Genomic DNA, 19,590 nt, shown 5'->3' with positions numbered 1-19,590 from the left:
CTATCGGTTCTGCGACAACACGGATGGGTTCTCAATTTGCCGAAATCCCAGTTGACTCCGACCACTCGGCTTACATTTCTGGGCATGGTTCTGGACACGGAGAGACAGAGGGTATTCCTTCCAGAAGAAAAGGCTCTGGCATTGCAGACGATGGTCAGAGAACTTCTGAAGCCGTCGAGTGTGTCGATACATCATTGTACTCGGGTTCTGGGGAAGATGGTTGCGGCGTACGAAGCCATTCCATACGGCAGATTTCATGCCCGCGTATTTCAGTGGGACTTGCTGAGCAAATGGTCCGGGTCTCATCTACACATTCACTGGAAAATAAGTTTATCTCCCAGAGCCAGAATTTCTCTCCTGTGGTGGCTACAAGCTCATCACCTACTGGGAGGACGCCGATTCGTTATCCAGGAGTGGGTACTTCTGACAACAGATGCAAGTCTCCGGGGCTGGGGTGCAGTCACCCAAGGAAGAAATTTCCAGGGAAAATGGTCGATCCAGGAAGCTTGTCTCCACATAAATGTTCTAGAGTTAAGAGCCATTTACAACGGCCTGCTCCAAGCAGGAAGTCGTCTTCAGGGTCGACCGGTCCTGGTACAGTCAGACAACATCACAGCGGTGGCCCATATAAACCGGCAAGGCGGAACAAGGAGCAGAGCGGCAATGGCGGAAGCCACAAAGATACTTCGCTGGGCGGAACAACATGTCAGCGCACTGTCACCTACCGGAGGTGGACAACTGGGAAGCGGATTTTCTCAGCAGACACGACCTCCATCCGGGAGAGTGTGCTCTGCACCAAGAGGTTTTTGCAGAGGTGACAAGACGCTGGGGAATTCCGTTAATAGACATGATGGCGTCTCGGCTCAACAAGAAGCTCCCGAGTTATTGTTCCAGAACAAGGGACCCACAAGCCACGGCGGTGGACGCCCTGGTGTCTCCGTGGGTTTTCCAGTCGGTGTATGTGTTCTCTCCTCTGCCTCTCATTCCAAAGGTGCTGGGGATCATTCGTCGAGCAAAGGTTCAGGCGATTCTCGTCGTTCCAGACTGGCCAAGAAGGGCCTGGTATCCGGATCTTCAGGACTTACTGGTGGAAGATCCTTGGCCGCTTCCTCTAACGGAGGATCTGTTGTTACAGGGTCCATGCATATTTCCGGACTTACTGCGGCTGCGTTTGACGGCATGGAGGTTGAGCGCCAGATCTTAGCTCGTAAGGGTATTCCCAGGGAGGTCATTCCAACTCTTATTAAGGCTAGGAAAGAGGTTACGGCGAAACACTATCACCGTATCTGGAGGAAGTATGTTTCCTGGTGTGAGGTTAAAAAGACTCCTGCGGAGGATTTTCACTTGGGTCGTTTTCTCCACTTTTTACAGGCGGGTGTAGATGCAGGCCTGAAATTGGGTTCCATCAAAGTGCAAATTTCGGCTTTGTCTATTTTCTTTCAAAAAGAGTTAGCTGCCCTCCCAGAGGTTCAGACTTTTGTGAAGGATGGTAATGTATATCAATCCACTGTTTGTAGCGCCATGGGACCTTGATGTCGTTTTGCGGTTCCTCATGTCTTCCTGGTTTGAACCTTTGCGGAAGGTTGAGTTGAAGTTTCTCACTTGGAAGGTGGTTATGCTTTTGGCGCTGGCATCTGCCAGGCGAGTATCGGAATTGGCAGCTTTATCTCATAAGAGTCCGTACTTGATTTTTCATTCGGATAGGGCGGAATTGAGGACTCGTCAACAATATCTGCCAAAGGTGGTTTTCGTCGTTTCACATTAACCAACCTATTGTTGTTCCGGTGGCTACGGAAGAAGTGGCGATTCCAAAATCTCTGGATGTTGTAAGAGCGTTAAAAGTTTACGTTTCTAGGACAGCTGTTACTAGGAAAACTGAAGCGTTGTTTGTGTTGTATGCGGCCAACAAGGTTGGTCATCCCGCGTCAAAACAGACTATTGCACGCTGGATTTGTAGTACGATCCAGCAAGCTCATTCTTCGTGGGGTTGCCGGTGCCGAAGTCGGTTAAAGCCCATTCTACCAGGAAGGTGGGCTCCTCTTGGGCGGCTGCCCGAGGTGTTTCGGCACTATAGCTTTGCCGAGCGGCTACTAGGTCGGCTTCGAACACTTTTGCTAAATTCTATAAGTTCGATACCCTGGCCGATGAGGACCTGGCGTTTGCTCAGTCGGTGCTGCAGAGTCCTCCGCACTCTCCCGCCCGTTCTGGAGCTTTGGTATAATCCCCTTGGTCCTTTTGGAGTCCCCAGCATCCTCTAGGACGTAAGAGAAAATAGGATTTTGGTACTCACCGTTAAATCCTTTTCTTCTAGTCCGTAGAGGATGCTGGGCGCCCGTCCCAGTGCGGACTATTTCTTGCATTATATATTTCTCTGACGTCCTAGTGGATGCTGGGAACTCCGTAAGGACCATGGGGAATAGACGGGCTCCGCAGGAGACTGGGCACTCTAAAAGAAAGATTAGGTACTATCTGGTGTGCACTGGCTCCTCCCTCTATGCCCTCCTCCAGACCTCAGTTAGAATCTGTGCCCGGCCAGAGCTGGGTGCTCCTAGTGGGCTCTCCTGAGCTTGCTAGAAAAGAAAGTATTTGTTAGGTTTTTTATTTTCAGTCAGATCTGCTGGCAACAGACTCACTGCTACGTGGGACTGAGGGGAGAGAAGCAAACCTACCTGCGTGCACCTAGCTTGTGCTTCTTAGGCTACTGGACACCATTAGCTCCAGAGGGTTCGAACACAGGGCCTGACCTCGATCGTCCGTTCCCGGAGCCGCGCCGCCGTCCCCCTTGCAGAGCCAGAAGACAGAAGAACAGTTGAAATCGGCGGCAGAAGACTCCTGTCTTCATTAAGGTAGCGCACTGCAGCTGTGCGCCATTGCTCCCACAGCACACCACACACTCCGGTCACTGTAGGGTGCAGGGCACTGGGGGGGGGGGGGGGGGGCGCCCTGGGCAGCAATTATAATACCTTTTGGCACAAATTACACACATAATACAGTCTAGCACTGTATATGTGTGCAAACCCCCGCCATTAAGTCACACAAAACACGGGACAGAAGCCCGCCACTGAGGGGGCGGGGCCTTCTTCCTCGGCACACCAGCGCCATTTTCCTTCACAGCTCCGCTGGAAGCACGCTCCCCAGGCTCTCCTCTGCAGTATCCAGGTAAAAGACGGGTTAAAAAGAGAGGGGGGGCACATAAATTTAGGCGCAAATCGATACAAACAAGCAGCTATTGGGAAAATCACTTATTAGCAGTGTAAATCCCTGTGTTATATAGCGCTGTGGTGTGTGCTGGCATACTCTCTCTCTGTCTCCCCAAAGGACTTTGTGGGGTCCTGTCCTCAGTCTGAGCATTCCCTGTGTGTGTGCGGTGTGTCGGTACGGCTGTGTCGACATGTTTGATGAGGAGGGTTACGTGGAGGCGGAGCAGGGGCAGATACATGTGGTGTCGCCCCCGACGGGGCCGACATCTGATTGGATGGATATGTGGAAGGTCTTAACCGACAGTGTCAACTCCTTACATAAAAGGTTTGATGACGCAGCAGCCTTGGGACAGCCGGGGTCTCAGCCCGCGCCTGCCCAGGCGACTCAGAAGCCGTCAGGGGCTCATAAACGCCCGCTAGCTCTGATGGTAGACACAGATGTCGACACGGAGTCTGACTCCAGTGTAGATGAGGATGAGACAAATGTACAGTCTACAAAAGCCATCCGATGCATGATTACTGCAATGAAAGATGTATTGCACATTTCTGATATTAACCCGGTTACCACCAAAAGGGGTATTATGTTTGGGGAGAAAAAGCAGCCAGTGACTTTTCCCCCATCTGATGAATTAAATGATTTGTGTGAAGAAACTAGTGATTTCTAAGAGGTTACTGATGGCGTACCATTTCCCGCCAACGGATAGGTTACGTTGGGAAACATCCCCTAGGGTGGACAAGGCGCTAACACGCTTATCTAAAAGGGTGGCACTGCCGTCTCAGGATACGGCCGCCCTAAAGGATCCTGCGGATAGAAAGCAGGAAGCTATCCTGAAGTCTGTGTATACACACTCTGGTACTCTACTGAGACCTGCTATTGCTTCAGCCTGGATGTGTAGTGCTGCAGCAGCATGGACTGATACCCTGTCAGACAACATTGATTCCCTCGACAGGGATACAATTTTGCTAACCATAGAACATATTTAAGACGTTGTCTTATATATGCGGGATGCACAGAGAGACATTTGCCTGCTGGCATCTAGAATTAATGCAATGTCCATTTCTGCCAGGAGAGTATTATGGACTCGGCAGTGGACAGGTGATGCTGATTCTAAAAAAACACATGGAGGTTTTGCCTTATAAGGGTGAGGAACTATTTGGGGACGGTCTCTCGGACCTCGTATCCACAGCAACTGCTGGGAAGTCGACTTTTTTGCCTCAGGTTCCCTCACAGCCTAAGAAAGCACTGTATTATCAAATGCAGTCCTTTCAGCCTCAGAAAGGCAAGCGGGTCAGAGGAGCATCCTTTCTGGCCAGAGGCAAGGGTAGAGGAAAGAAGCTGCACCAGGCAGCCAGTTCCCAGGAACAAAAATCCTCCCCTGCTTCCACTAAGTCCACCGCATGACGTTGGGGCTCCACAGGCGGAGCCAGGTGCGGTGGGGGCGCGTCTCCGAAACTTCAGCAACCAGTGGGTTCGCTCACAAGTGGATCTATGGGCTGTACAAATTGTGTCTCAGGGATACAAGCTGGAGTTCGAGGCGACTCCCCCTCGCCGTTACCTCAAATCAGCCTTGCCAGCTGCTCCCAGGGAAAGGGAGGTAGTACTGGCGGCAATTCACAAGCTGTACCTCCAGCAGGTGATAATCAAGGTCCCCCTCCTTCAACAGGGCAGGGGTTACTATTCCACAATGTTTGTGGTACCGAAACCGGACGGTTCAGTGAGACCCATCCTGAATTTAAAATCCTTGAACACTTATATAAAGAAGTTCAAGTTCAAAATGGAATCGCTCAGGGCGGTTATTGCAAGCCTGGAAGAGGGGGATTTTATGGTGTCGCTGGACATCAAGGATGCTTACCTGCATATCCCCATTTTCCCACCTCACCAGGAGTACCTCAGGTTTGTGGTACAGAACTGTCATTACCAATTCCAGACGTTGCCGTTTGGTCTCTCCACGGCTCCGAGAATATTTACCAAGGTAATGGCCGAAATGATGATACTCCTTCGAAGAAAGGGAGTTATAATTATCCCGTACTTGGACGATCTCCTCATAAAGGCGAGGTCCATAGAGCAGTTGTTGGTCAGCGTAGCACTCTCTCAGGAAGTGTTGCAACAGCACTGCTGGATTCTGAATATCCCAAAGTAGCAGCTGATCCCTACGACGCATCTGCTTTTCCTGGGAATGATTCTGGACACAGAACAGAAGAAGGTGTTTCTCCCAGAGGAGAAGGCCTAGGAATTGTCATCTCTGGTCAGGGACCTCCTGAAACCAAAACAGGTGTCGGTGCATCACTGCACGCGAGTCCTGGGAAAGATGGTGGCTTCTTACGAAGCAATTCCCTTCGGCAGGTTCCATGCAAGGATCTTTCAGTGGGATCTTCAGATGCATCGGTTGATCTCCCTGTCCCCAAGGGCCAGGGTGTCTCTGCTGTGGTGGCTGCAGAGTGCTCATCTTCTCGAGGGACGCAGGTTCGGCATACAGGACTGGATCCTGGTGACCACGGATGCAAGCCTCCGAGGATTGGGGGCAGTCACTCAGGGAAGAAACTTCCAAGGACAGTGGTCAAGTTTGGAGACTTCTCTACACATAAATATATTGGAACTAAGGGCCATCTACAACGCCCTGAGTCAAGCAGAGCCCCTGCTTCAAAACCAATCTGTACTGATTCAGTCAGACAACATCACGGCGGTCGCCCATGTAAACCGCCAGGGCGGCACAAGAAGCAGGATGGCAATGGCAGAAGCCACAAGGATTCTTCGATGGGTGGAAAATCATGCGTTAGCACTGTCAGCAGTGTTCATTCCGGGAGTGGACAACTGGGAAGCAGACTTCCTCAGCAGGCACGACCTCCACCCGGGAGAGTGGGGACTTCATCAAGAAGTCTTCACACAGATTGTAAACCGTTGGGAACTGCCACAGGTGGACATGATGGCGTCCCGCCTCAACAAAAAGCTAAAAAAATATTGCGCCAGGTCACGGGACCCTCAGGCGATAGCTGTGGAAGCACTAGTGACACCGTGGGTGTACCAGTCGGTTTATGTGTTCCCTCCTCTTCCTCTCATACCCAAGGTACTGAGGATAGTAAGAAAGAGAGGAGTAAGAACTATACTCATCGTTCCGGATTGGCCAAGAAGAACTTGGTACCCAGAACTCCAAGAAATTATCTCAGAGGACCCATGGCCTCTGCCTCTCAGACAGGACCTGTTACAGCAGGGGCCCTGTCTGTTCCAAGACTTACCGCGGCTGCGTTTGACGGCATGGCGGTTGAACGCCGGATCCTAGCAGAAAAGGGCATTCCGGATGAAGTTATTCCTACGCTGATAAAGGCTAGGAAAGACGTGACAGCAAAACATTATCACCGTATATGGCGAAAATATGTTGCTTGGTGTGAGGCCAGGAAGGCCCATACAGAGGAATTCCAGCTGGGTCGATTCCTGCACTTCCTACAGTCAGGAGTGACTATGGGCCTAAAATTAGGATCCATAAAGGTCCAGATTTCGGCCCTATCTATTTTCTTTCAAAAAGAACTGGCTTCACTGCCTGAAGTTCAGACGTTTGTTAAGGGAGTGCTGCATATTCAGCCCCCTTTTGTGCCTCCAGTGGCACCTTGGGATCTTAACGTTGTGTTGGATTTCCTGAAATCACACTGGTTTGAGCCACTTAGGACCGTGGAGCTAAAGTATCTCACGTGGAAGGTGGTCATGCTGTTGGCCTTGGCTTCAGCTAGGCGTGTGTCAGAATTGGCGGCTTTGTCATGTAAAAGCCCGTATCTGATCTTCCATATGGACAGGGCAGAATTGAGGACTCGTCCCCAATTTCTCCCAAAGGTGGTATCAGCGTTTCATTTGAACCAACCTATTGTGGTGCCTGCGGCTACTCGGGACTTGGAGGCTTCCAAGTTGCTGGACGTAGTCAGGGCTTTGAAAATCTATGTAGCCAGGACGGCTGGAGTCAGGAAAACTGACTCGCTGTTTATCCTGCATGCACCCAACAAACTGGGTGCTCCGGCTTCAAAGCAACCTATTGCGCGCTGGATCTGTAACACGATTCAGCAAGCTCATTCTGCGGCAGGGTTACCGCATCCTAAATCGGTAAAAGCCCATTCCACAAGGAAGCTGGGCTCTTCTTGGGCGGCTGCCCGAGGGGTCTCGGCTTTACAGCTTTGCCGAGCTGCTACTTGGTCGGGTTCAAACACATTTGCTAAGTTCTACAAGTTTGATACCCTGGCTGAGGAGGACCTTGCCTTTGCTCATTCGGTGCTGCAGAGTCATCCGCACTCTCCCGCCCGTTTGGGAGCTTTGGTATAATCCCCATGGTCCTTACGGAGTTCCCAGCATCCACTACGGACTACGAGAAATAGAATTACCGGTGAGTAAATTCTTATTTCTCTAACGTCCTAGTGGATGCTGGGGACTCCGTCAGGACCATGGGGAATAGCGGGCTCCGCAGGAGACAGGGCACATCTAAAAAGCTTTTTAGGTCACATGGTGTGTACTGGCTCCTCCCCCTATGACCCTCCTCCAAGCCTCAGTTAGGTTTTTGTGCCCGTCCGAGAAGGGTGCAAACTGGATGGCTCTCTTAAGGAGCTGTTTAGTAAAGTTTTTTTTTAGGTTTCTAATCAGTGATTCCTGCTGGCGACAGGATCACTGCAACGAGGGACTTAGGGGAGAGACTTGCAACTCACCTGCGTGCAGGAGGATTGAAGTTTTAGGCTACTGGACACTGAGCTCCAGAGGGAGTCGGAACACAGGTCAGCCTGGGGTTCGTCCCGGAGCCGCGCCGCCGATCCCCCTTACAGACGCTGAAGAAAGACGGCGGAACGGAGGTCCGGAAACAGGCGGCAGAAGACTTCACAGTCTTCAGAGAGGTAGCGCACAGCACTGCAGCTGTGCGCCATTGTTGCTACACGGCTCACTGACACGGTCACGGAGGGTGCAGGGCGCTGCTGGGGGCGCCCTGGGCAGCAATATAAATACCTATTTGGCAAATAAATACATCACGTATAGCCATTAAGGCTATATGTATGTATTTAACCCAGGCCAGTTTTCCTAATAACCGGGAGAAAAGCCCGCCGTGAAAGGGGCGGAGCTTATTCTCCTCAGCACTCAGCGCCATTTTCCTGACCAGCTCCGCTGGTGAGGAAGGCTCCCACTCTCCCCTGCACTACAGAAACAGGGTTAAAGAGAAGGGGGGCATAAATTGGCGATATAATTATATATTAAGAGCCCATATATAGAAACAACACCTTCTAGGGTTGTTATATACATTATGGCGCTTTTGGTGTGTGCTGGCAAACTCTCCCTCTGTCTCCCCAAAGGGCTAGTGGGTCCTGTCCTCTATCAGAGCATTCCCTGTATGTGTGTGCTGTAGGTCGGTACGTGTGTGTCGACATGTATGAGGAAAATGTTGGTGAGGAGACGGAGAAAATTGCCTGTAATGGTGATGTCACTCTCTAGGGAGTCGACACCAGAATGGATGGCTTACTTATGGAATTACGTGATAATGTCAACACGCTGCAAGCCGGTTGACGACATGAGACAGCCGGCGGACAAATTAGTATCGGTCCAGGCGTCTCAGACACCGTCAGGGGCTTGTAAAAACGCCCATTTACCTCAGTCGGTCGACAGACACTGACACGGACACTGACCCCAGTGTCGACGGTGAAGAAACAAACATATTTTTCCTTTAGGGCCACAAGTTACATGTTAAGGGCAATGAAGGAGGTGTTACGTATTTCTGATACCACAAGTACCACAAATAAGGGTATTTTGTAGGGTGGGAATAAACTACTTGTAGTTTTGCCTGAATCAGATAAATTAAATGAAGTGTGTGATGATACGTGGGGTTCCTCCGACAGAAAGTTATGGGCGGTATACCCTTTTTCCCGCCAGTAGTAAGGGCGAGTTGGAAAACACACCTTAGGGTGGACAAGGCGCTCACACGCATATAAAAAACATGGCGTTACCGTTTCCAGATACGGCCGCCCTCAAGGAGCCAGCTGATAGGAAGCTGAAAAATATCATAACAGTATATACACACATACTGGTGTTATACTACGACCAGCAATCGCCTCAGCCTGGATGTGCAGCGCTGAGGGGGCTTGGTCGGATTTCCTGACTGAAAATTTTGATACCCTTGACAGGGACAGGATTTTATTGTCTATAGAGCATTTTAGGGATGCATTTCTATATATGTGTGATGCGCAGAGGCATATTTGCATTCTGGCATCAAAGAGTAAATGTGATGTACATATCTGCCAGACGAAGACACGACAGTGGTCAGGTGAGGCAGATTCCAGACGGCATATGGAAGTATTGCCGTATAAAGGGGCGGTCCATTGGACCTGGTGGCCATGGCAACAGCTGAAAAATCCACCTTTTGTTACCCCGAGTCACATATTGGCAGAAAAGGACACAGTCTTTTCAGTCTCAGTCCTTTCGTCCCCATACGGGCAGGCGGGCGAAGGCCAGTCATATCTGCCCAGGGGGAGAGGAAAGGGAAGAAGACTGCAGCAAGCAGCTCATTCCCAGGAACAGAAGCTCCTCACGGCTTCTGCCAAGTCCGCAGCATAACGCTGGGGCCGTACAAGCGGACTCAGGTGCGGTAGGGGGTCATCTCAAGAGTTTCAGCAACACTCGCAAGGGAACTCCGGGATCCTACATGTAATATCCCAGGTGTACATTGGAAATTCGAGACGTCTCCCCCTCACACAATTCACAGGCTGTATTCCCAGCAGGTGATAATCAAAGTACCCTTCTTACAACAAGGAAGGGGGTAGTATTCCACACTATATTGTGGTACTGAAGCCAACCGGCTCGGTGAGATCTGAAATATTTGAACACTTACATACAAGCGTTCAAATCAAGATGGAGTCACTCGGAGCAGTGATAGCGAACCAGGAAGAAGGGGACGATATGATGTCACTGGATATCAGGAACGTTTACCTACAGGTCCAAATTTGCCCTTCTCACCAAGGGTACTTCAGGTTCCTGGTACAGAACTGTCACTATCAGTTCAGACGCTGCCGTTTGGATGGTCCACGGCGCCCCGGGTCTTTACCAAGGTAATGGCCGGAATGATGATTTTTCTTAAAAGAAACATGGACGCTTTCCTGATAAGGGCAAGGTCCAGAGAACAGTTGGAGGTCGGAGTAGCACTATCTTAAGTAGTTCTACGACAGCACGAGTGGATTCTAAATATTCCAAACTCGCAGCTTTTTCCGACGACACGTCTACTGTTCCTAGGGAAGATTCTGGACACAGTCCAGAAAAACGTGTTTCTCCCAGTGGAGAAAACCAGGGAGTTATCCGAGCTAATCGGGATCCTCCTAAAACCAGGAAAAGTGTCAGTGCATCATTGCACAAGAGTCCTGGTAAAAATGGTGGCTTATTACGAAGCAATTCCATTCGGCAGATTTCCCGCAAGAACTCTTCAGTGGGATCTGCTGGAAAAATGGTCCGGATCGCATCCTCAGATGCATCAGCGGATAACCCTATATCCAAGGAAAAGGGTGTCTCTCCTGTGGTGATTACAGAGTGCTCATCTTCTAGAGGGCCGCAGATTCGGCATTCAGGATTGGATGCCGGTGACCACGGAGGCCAGCCTGAGAGGCTGGGGAACAGTCACACAGGGAAAAAATTTCCAGGGAAGTGTGATTAAGTCTGGAGAATTCTCTCCGCATAAATAAGCTTAGAGCAAATTTATAATGCTCTAAACTTAGCTAGACCTCTGCTTCAAGGTCAGCCGGTATTGATCCAGTGGGATAACATCACGGCAGTCGCCCACGTAAACAGAAGGGCGGCACAAGAAGCAGGAGGGCAGTGAAAACTGCAAGGATTTTTCGCTAGGCGGAAAATCATGTGATAGCACTGTCAGCAGTGTTCTTTCCGGGAGTGGACGACTGGGAAGCAGACTTCCTCAGCAGGCATGACCTCCACCCGGGAGAGTGGAAACTTCATAGGGAAGTTTTTCAACATGATTGTGGACCGTTGGCAAAGACCAAAGGTGGACATGATGGCGTCCCGCCCGAACAAAAACGGGACAGGTATTCCGCCAGGTCATGAGACCTTCAGGCGATAGCTGTGGATGTTCTGGTAACACCGTGGGTGTACCAGTCTGTGTATGTGTTCCCTCCTCTGTTTCTCATAACCAGGGTATTGAGAATTATAAGACATAGAGGAGTATGAACTATACTAGTGGCTCCGGATTGGCCAAGAGGGACTTGGTACCCGGAACTTCAAGAAATGCTCACAGAGGACTAAGGGCCTGGGGAGCTAAGAAGGGACTTGATTCAGCAAGTACCATGTCTATTCCAAGACTTACCGCGGCTGCGTTTGACGGCATGGCGGTTGAATGCCGGATCCTGAGGGGAAAAGGCATTCCATAAGAGGTCATACCTACCCTGGTCAAAGCCAGGAAGGAGGTGACCGCACAACGTCATCACCACATGTGGTGAAAATATGTTGCGTGGGTGAGGCCAGGAAGGCTCCACGACGGAAATTCAACTAGGTCGATTTCTACACTTCCTGAAAACAGGAGTGTTTTGGACCTCAAATTGGGGTTCATTAACATTTAAATTTCGGCCCTGTAGATTTTCTTCCAGAAAGAATTGACTTCAGTTCCTGAAGTCCAGATTGTAAAGGATGTATTGCATATACAGCTTTTTTGTGCCCCTAGGGGCACCGTGAGATCTCAACATAGTGTTGGGATTTCTTAAAATCATATTGGTTTGAACCGCTCAAATCTGTGGATTTGAAATATCTCACATGGAAAGTGACCATGCTGTTGACAAATATCTCACATGGGAAGTGACCATGTTGTTAGCCCTGGCCTCGGCCAGGCGATTGTCAGAATGGGCGGCTTTGTCTTACAAAAGCCCATATTAAAATTTTCCATTTGAACAGGACAGAACTGGGACTCGTCTCCAGTTTCTTCATGAAGGGGTGTCAGCGTTTTCACCTGAAACAACCTCTTGTGGTGCCTGCGGCTACTAGGGACTTGGAGGACTCCAAGTTACTAGACGTGGTCAGGGCCCTAAATATATATATATATATATATATATATATATATATATATATATATAGTTAGGACGGCTGGAGTCAGAAAGTCTGACTTGCTGTTTATACTGTATACACCCAACAAGCTGGGTGCTCATGCTTCTAAGCAGTCTATTGCACGCTGGATTTGTAGTACAATTCAGCTTGCACATTCTGTGGCAGGCCTGCCACAGACGAAATATGTAGATGCCCATTCCACAAGGAAGGTGGGCTCATCCTGGGCGGCTGCCCGAGGAGTCTCGGCATTACAACTTTGCCGAGCAGCTACGTGGTCAGGGGAGAACACGTTTGTAAAATTTTACAAATTTTGATACTCTGGCTAAGGAGGACCTGGAGTTCTCTCATTCGGTGCTGCAGAGTCATCCGCTCTCTCCCGCCCGTTTGGGAGCTTTGGTATAATCCCCATGGTCCTGACGGAGTCCCCAGCATCCACTAGGACGTTAGAGAAAATAAGAATTTACTTACCGATAATTCTATTTCTCGTAGTCCGTAGTGGATGCTGGGCGCCCATCCCAAGTGCGGATTGTCTGCAATGCTTGTACATAGTTATTGTTACAAAAATCGGGTTATTACTATTGTTGTGAGCCATCTTTTCGGAGGCTACTTCGTGTTGTTATCATACTGTTAACTGGGTTCAGATCACAAGTTGTACGGTGTGATTGGTGTGGCTGGTATGAGTCTTACCCGGGATTCAAGATCCTTCCTTATTGTGTACGCTCGTCCGGGCACAGTACCTAACTGAGGCTTGGAGGAGGGTCATAGGGGGAGGAGCCAGTACACACCATGTGACCTAAAAAGCTTTTTAGATGTGCCCTGTCTCCTGCGGAGCCCGCTATTCCCCATGGTCCTGACGGAGTCCCCAGCATCCACTACGGACTACGAGAAATAGAATTATCGGTAAGTAAATTCTTATTTATTTTCTTACTGGTTAAGTTAGTTTATACACGACTTGTGTATTGGGTTGTTGCAGCTGGTTGCTGGAGTTTTATGCATACTGTTATCTGGTTTGGTGTTATTCCGGTTGTACATACCGTACAACCGGAATAACACCAAACCAGATAACAGTATGGTGTGGGCTGGTACTTTGGTAGGCCTTAGTTGAGACAAAAATCTTTCCTTGTAATGTCCGTCTCTCCTGGGCACAGTTCCTATAACTGAGGTCTGGAGGAGGGGCATAGAGGGAGGAGCCAGTTCACACCCAGTCTGAAATCTTTTAGTGTGCCTAAACTCCTGCGGATCCCGTCTATACCCCATGGTCCTTTTGGAGTCCCCAGCATCCTCTACAGACTAGGAGAAAAGGATTTAACGGTGAGTACCAAAATCCTATTTTTTTGAGTTTGAAAACTAGTTGTGGCTTCATTTTATTTTGACCTGACTGCGCCCCATGACTTTGTTTATTTATTTGAAGGACACAGTGGACACTAGTAGCGCCTGATTACTTTAGGTGAGTGTGCCATTGCATTGTCCAGTCCATTTTAATTTTGAGTCTTTCCGAATAGTCTATCAACGGTCAGTTTATCAGATAGCACAGCATTTGTAATTTGGGAAATGTTTGGTAGATCTCCATATTTTACTGATGATGTCTTAATGTGCTGTGTTTTTTTTTCTTTTCTTTTTCTAGGGAACACTAAAGGGATTTGACCAGACAATTAACCTTATTTTGGATGAGAGTCATGAAAGAGTATTTAGCTCTACACAAGGAGTGGAACAAGTGGTGTTGGGACTGTACATTGTAAGAGGAGATAATGTGTAAGTATTATTGATGTGGCAAAATGTTTATTAAAAACTGAATATCAATTTGTATAGCTGTACACAATGTCTGGAGCTGAATTAAAAGACTGTAATAGCCCCTCAAGTGGACCTCAAAAAACTTTGCTACATGAGCATTCACTTGAGAAATGCCTATGTCTAATTATATTTTCTTTTAAATAATAAAAGCTAATTCAAACGGAATTTCTCTTACGTCCTAGGGGATACTGGGAATCCATTTAGTACCATGGGGTATAGACAGGTCCACTAGGAGCCATGGGCACTATAGACGTTTAATTAGGTGTGCTGGCTCCTCCCTCTATGCCCCTCCTACCAGACTCGGTTTAGAAAATGTGCCAGGAGGAACCGGTCATGTCTCTGGAAGCTCCTGAAGAGTTTTCTGCATTTATTTTCTAAGTTTGTTATTTTCAGGCAGGACTGAATGGCACCAGCCTGCCTGCTCGTGGGACTTAGGGGGGGAACGGACCAACCTCTCTCGGTTAATGGTCCTGTTCCCCGCTGACAGGATCTAGCTCCTGAGGGAACTATTCGCCAGCCCCACCATGGCGAGCGTACATTCCCGCAGCACGCCGCCACCCCTAACAGAGCCAGGAGAATGGTGAGTACTAAGCTGGCGTCCTGATTAGCAGGTCGCTGGCCATTATGGCAGCATGAGGGTATGGAGACGCACGGCTTCTAAACGGGGCGGGCTGAGTCTCCTGACTGTGTACACTACAGCATACACAGTACCCAGACTGGCACCACAGCCTTAAAAGGAGGTGTACTCCATTTTATGCACATAGACACATACATCCAGTATAAAGAAGAGCGGGAAGACCGCATGCCATTGCAGGGGTGGGGCTTCACTATGAGCGGATCCAGCAGCTCACAAGCGCGATTTTCCCTACTGCAGCTGACACAGACGCTGACTGACAGGGACGTGCAGCTCCTCTGGAGAGACTCAAGATTACCTCAGCGATAGCGGGGGAGAGCGACTTATTAGTGTATTAAGTCCCTACTCGAGGTACTTGGTCTGCGACCCGGCTAAGCTTGGCATTAGCGATAAGGGCGGCGTGTGCTGGTTCCATAATCTGTCTCTCCCTGGAAGGGCTCTTTGTGGGTTAACTGTGTATTTAACTTTTTCCTATGTGTGTGTGTATGCTGTCACTGCTACAGTATGTTAGGCAAAGAGTGCGTTTCATGTAAGGCACAGTGTTCCTCTTCCCCAGGGGGTTCACGGGTGTGTACACAGTGTAGTATCCCTACCCAGGCTAGTGGGGCAGAACCAGCATGGCTGGACTCCATTAGGGGAATGATTTCCACCATTTCTACTAAATTATCTCTGAATGAGAAAGAGATGCAATACTTAAGACAGTCTATGGCTGAGTTTATGAAAAAGGACTCAGTACCCAGACCAGCGTCTCAGTCCCCTGCCATATGTCCGCAAAAACGTTCTTTGGCCCTTATCCTGCACTCTGACTCTGATAATGAGGAGTCAGAAATGAAGAGGAGAGTATGGAATCTTACTTTAATATAAAGAAAAAATGCTCAGCTACTTTTCCTGTGTCAAAGGAACTCAATACCCAGTTTGAAGAACCGTGGGTTAATACAGATAAGAAATTTCAAATCCCTAAACGGTTGTTTCATCTTTTCCTCCTGAGGATAGGAAAAAATGGGATAATCCACCGTTAGTGGATGCATCAGTCTCCAGGCTCTCACGAAAAATTGTATTGCCTGTCCCGGGTGCAGCCTCAATAAAAGACGCGGCTGATCGCAAAATTGAGACTACTGTACGCTCAAATCTTTGTATACAGCTGTTGGGGTGGCCCAGAAACCCACAATAGCATTCAGGTGGATTAGAAGAGCCATTGCTAAATGGTCGGGTACAATACAAAATATGGTGAGCTGCTCAATCAGATAGTGATGTCACTCAGGTGCTAAAAGGGAGGGGTAATTCTGTGTAGGAAAAAACAATGGTTCCCTAATGCACACCGAGTGAAAAATATTACTACATAATAGTCAGATTATACGGAGATCTTGGTTGCGTATATCTGCAGATATAGGGTTAAGCCCCCAGGCCGATCGACAAGGCCTCTCCGTCACTGGGGGTCCCTAATACTAGGTATGGGTCCGGGGTGCAGGACCCCATCATGTCGGCACAGGTCAGCTACCCCAGGTCAGCACACAGGTGAAAATTAATAAGGGTTAATAAGAAGCACAGAAGTGCAATGGTCGGGTAACCTAATTGAGGGGTTAGACACCTTACCTCAAGAGGAGATTATTTTGCTCCTGCATCATATACAGGACTCTGCGAACTTTATGGTTGCAGCCATAAAAGAAATAGGCTTGCTTAATGCACGCACTACAGACATGGCAGTGTCGCCACGCAGGGGCTTATGGCTACGCCAGTGGACTGCGGACGCGAACTCCAGGAAAGGAGTGGAAGGCCTACCTTTCACAGGTGAGGCCTTATTTGGAGATGAACTAGACAAATGGATCTCCAAACCTACTGCGGGTAAGTCCACATACCTACCTTCTGCAGCTCCCCCAGCAAGGAAGGCCTATTCAGGATCCAATTTACGGTCCTTTCGGACTACCAAGTTTAGGGGCAAGGCCAGAGGTTCTTCTACCGCCGCCAGAAGTGCTAGAGGTAAATCACGAACACCGGCTACTGCCGGTACACAGGAACAGAGTTCAGGCTCTGCTTCCTCAAAACCTTTTGCACGATGGTGGACTGCGATGCCTGGAAGACTGGCAGGTGGGAGTCCGTCTAAAGTTCTTCAGTCACGTCTGGACAAGATCATTCAAGGATCCCTGGGTTATAGACCTTATATCCCAGGGCTACAGATTGGAGTTCCAGGAGCTCCCACCTCACAGATTCTTCAAATCAGGCTTACCAGTTTCACAGGAAGCAGGTGCAACCTTACTGGACGCCATTCAAAAACTGTCCCAGTTCCACCCCATCTACAAAACAAGGGTTACTATTCCAGCTTGTTTGTAGTACTGGAACCGGACGGTTCGGTAAGGCCGATTCTGAACCTCAAGTCGTTGAACCCGTACTTATAAGTGTTCGTTTTCAAGGTGGAGTCTCTGAGAGCAGTGATCTCCGGTCTGAAGGAGGGGGAATTCCTTGTATTTCTGGATATCAAGGATGCGTACCTTCATATTCCGATCTGGCTGCCTCATCAGGCTTATCTATGGTTTGCACTGCAGGACTGTCACTACCAGTTCCAGGCCCTGCCATTTGGTCTCTCTACGGCACTGAGAGTGTTCACCAAAGTGATTGCGGAGCAGTAACATCATCTCTGCTAGCAAGGAGTGAACATAATTCCGTACCTGGACGATCTTCTGATAAAGGCACCATCCGGGAAGAAGTTGTTGGAGAACATTGGTCTCTCAACCAGACTACTCCTGGATCATGGGTGGATTCTGAACCTACCAAAATCTCACCTAGAACCAACGCAGAGTCTTCATTTCCTGGGAATGATACTGGACACACAGTCTCGGGAAGTATTCCTTCCCTTAGAAAAGACAATGATAATCCAGTCGATAGTTCGGGCTGTCCTGAAGCCAACCCGGATCTCTGTGCGTCTCTGCATACACCTTCTGGGAAAAATGGTGGCCTCTTACGAGGTGATCCAGCTGGAAGGGCCTCGCATGAAACCTTCCATACTGAATCTGTTGGACAAATGGTCTGAATCGCATCTTAACATGCACCAGAGGATTTGTCTGTCTCCAAAAACCAGGATCTCCCTCCTGTGGTGGCTGCAGACTTCTCACCTAGTAAAGGGTCGGTGGTTCGGGATTCAGAATTGGATTCTGCTAACCACAGAAGCAAGCCTCAGAGGTTGGGGCGCAGTCACCCAGTTTCAGGGAAGATGGTCAAAAGTCAGGAATTCGTCCTTCCAATAAACAACCTGGAACTCGGGGCTATCTACAACGCCCTTCTGCAGGCCTAATTTCTTCAGAATCAGGCCATTCAGGTCCAGTCAGACAATGTGACGGCGGTGACGTACATAAACCGACGGGGCGGAACGAACAGCAAAGCCGCAATGTCAGAAGTGTCAAGAATTCTCCTCTGGGCGGAATAGCACGATGTGGTGTTGCCGGCGGTCTTCATTCCGGGAGTAGACAACTGGGAAGCAGACTTCCTTAGCAGACACGACCTGCACCCTGGGGAGTGGGCCTTCACCAGAAGGTGTTCCGGTGGTTGACGTGTCGGTGGGGATATCCACAAATCGACATGATGGCCTCTCGACTCAACAAGAAGCTCAAGCGGTATTGTTCCAGGTCGAGAGAACCACAGGCTGTGGCGGTAGACGCCCTAACAACTCCGTGGGTTTACCAGCTGGTGTACGTGTTTCCTCCACCTCCTCTAGTCCCAAGAACTCTAAAAAGAATAAAAAGGAAAATGGTTCAAGCAATCCTCATTGTTCCAGACTGGCCACGAAGGGCCTGGTATGCGGATCTTCTCAAGATGCTGATCAAAGATCCGTGGCCTCTGCCTCTTCGTGAGGATCTTCTGCAACAGGGCCCATTCGTCTATCAAGGCTTACCGCGGCTACGTTTAACGGCATGGAAGTTGAATGGCTGATTCTAGCCAGGAGAGGGATTTCTGATAAGGTCATCCTGACTGTGATCCAAGCCAGAAGGGGGTAAAGTCTAAACATTACCATCGTTTCTGGAAGAAATAGGTCTCTTGGTGTGAAAGCAGACAATAATCTGCAGTGTCATTTCATCTGGGACGTTTCCTGCTTTTTCGGCAGTCGGGTGGGGATGTGGCCCCATGTCTGGGCTCCATAAAAGTCCAGATTTCGGCCTTGTCCATTTTCTTTCAGAAACAATTGGCGTCTCTCTTCCTGAGGTCCAGACGTTCTTGAAAGGGGTTCTGCACATCCAGCCTCCCTTTGTGCCTCCCACGGCACCTTGTGATCTCAATTTGGTACTGCAGTTCCTCCAATCGGACTGGTTTAAACCATTCCAGGAGGTAGACGTAAAGTACCTTACGTGGAAGACCATCACACTATTGACCTTTGCTTCAGCAAGAAGTGTGTCGAAACTGGGGGCATTGTCTTACAAGAGCCCGTACTTCATTTTCCATGAGGACAGAGCTGAACTCTGGACTCGTCAGCAATTTCTTCCTAAGGTGGTGTCCGCGTTTCACATCAACCAACCTATTGTGATTCCAGCTGTTACGGACGCCTCTGCTACTTCAAAGTCTTCGGATGTCATAAGGGCTTTTAGGGTCTATGTGAAGAGAACAGCTCGTCACAGAAAATCAGATTCTCTGTTCTTTCTTTATGATCCCAATAAAATTGGGTGTCCTGCTTTGAAGCAGTCCATTGCACGCTGGATCAGGCTCATTATCCAGCATGCTTATTCCACTGCAGGTTTACTGATTCCAAAATCTGTACAAGCCCACTCTACTAGGTTGGTGGGTTTGTCTTGGTTGGCTGCCCGGGGTGTGTCTACTTTACAGCTCTGCCAAACAGCTACTTGGTCGGGTTCGAACACGTTTGCCAAGTTTTACAAGTTCGATACCTTGACCTCTGGGGACCTTCAGTTTGGTCAGTCAGTTCTGCAGAAACC

The 19,590-nt window shown here is 49.2% G+C and overlaps 1 protein-coding gene across 2 annotated transcripts in view; it reads left to right on the top strand.

Annotated features, from left to right (window-relative positions):
* LSM8 (LSM8 homolog, U6 small nuclear RNA associated) overlaps positions 1-19,590 on the top strand; it is a 100,684-nt gene that overhangs the window by 32,783 nt on the left and 48,311 nt on the right. For both annotated transcript variants that reach the window (XM_063930474.1, XM_063930475.1), the window contains one exon: positions 13,874-14,001. In XM_063930474.1, coding sequence (XP_063786544.1) covers positions 13,874-14,001 — 128 coding nt within the window. The remainder of the gene's footprint in view (positions 1-13,873; positions 14,002-19,590) is intronic.

This window comes from Pseudophryne corroboree, chromosome 6 (assembly GCF_028390025.1).
Source record: "Pseudophryne corroboree isolate aPseCor3 chromosome 6, aPseCor3.hap2, whole genome shotgun sequence".
In the NCBI taxonomy this organism is placed as follows: domain Eukaryota; kingdom Metazoa; phylum Chordata; class Amphibia; order Anura; family Myobatrachidae; genus Pseudophryne; species Pseudophryne corroboree.
This window is presented reverse-complemented; position numbering and strand designations above follow the sequence as displayed.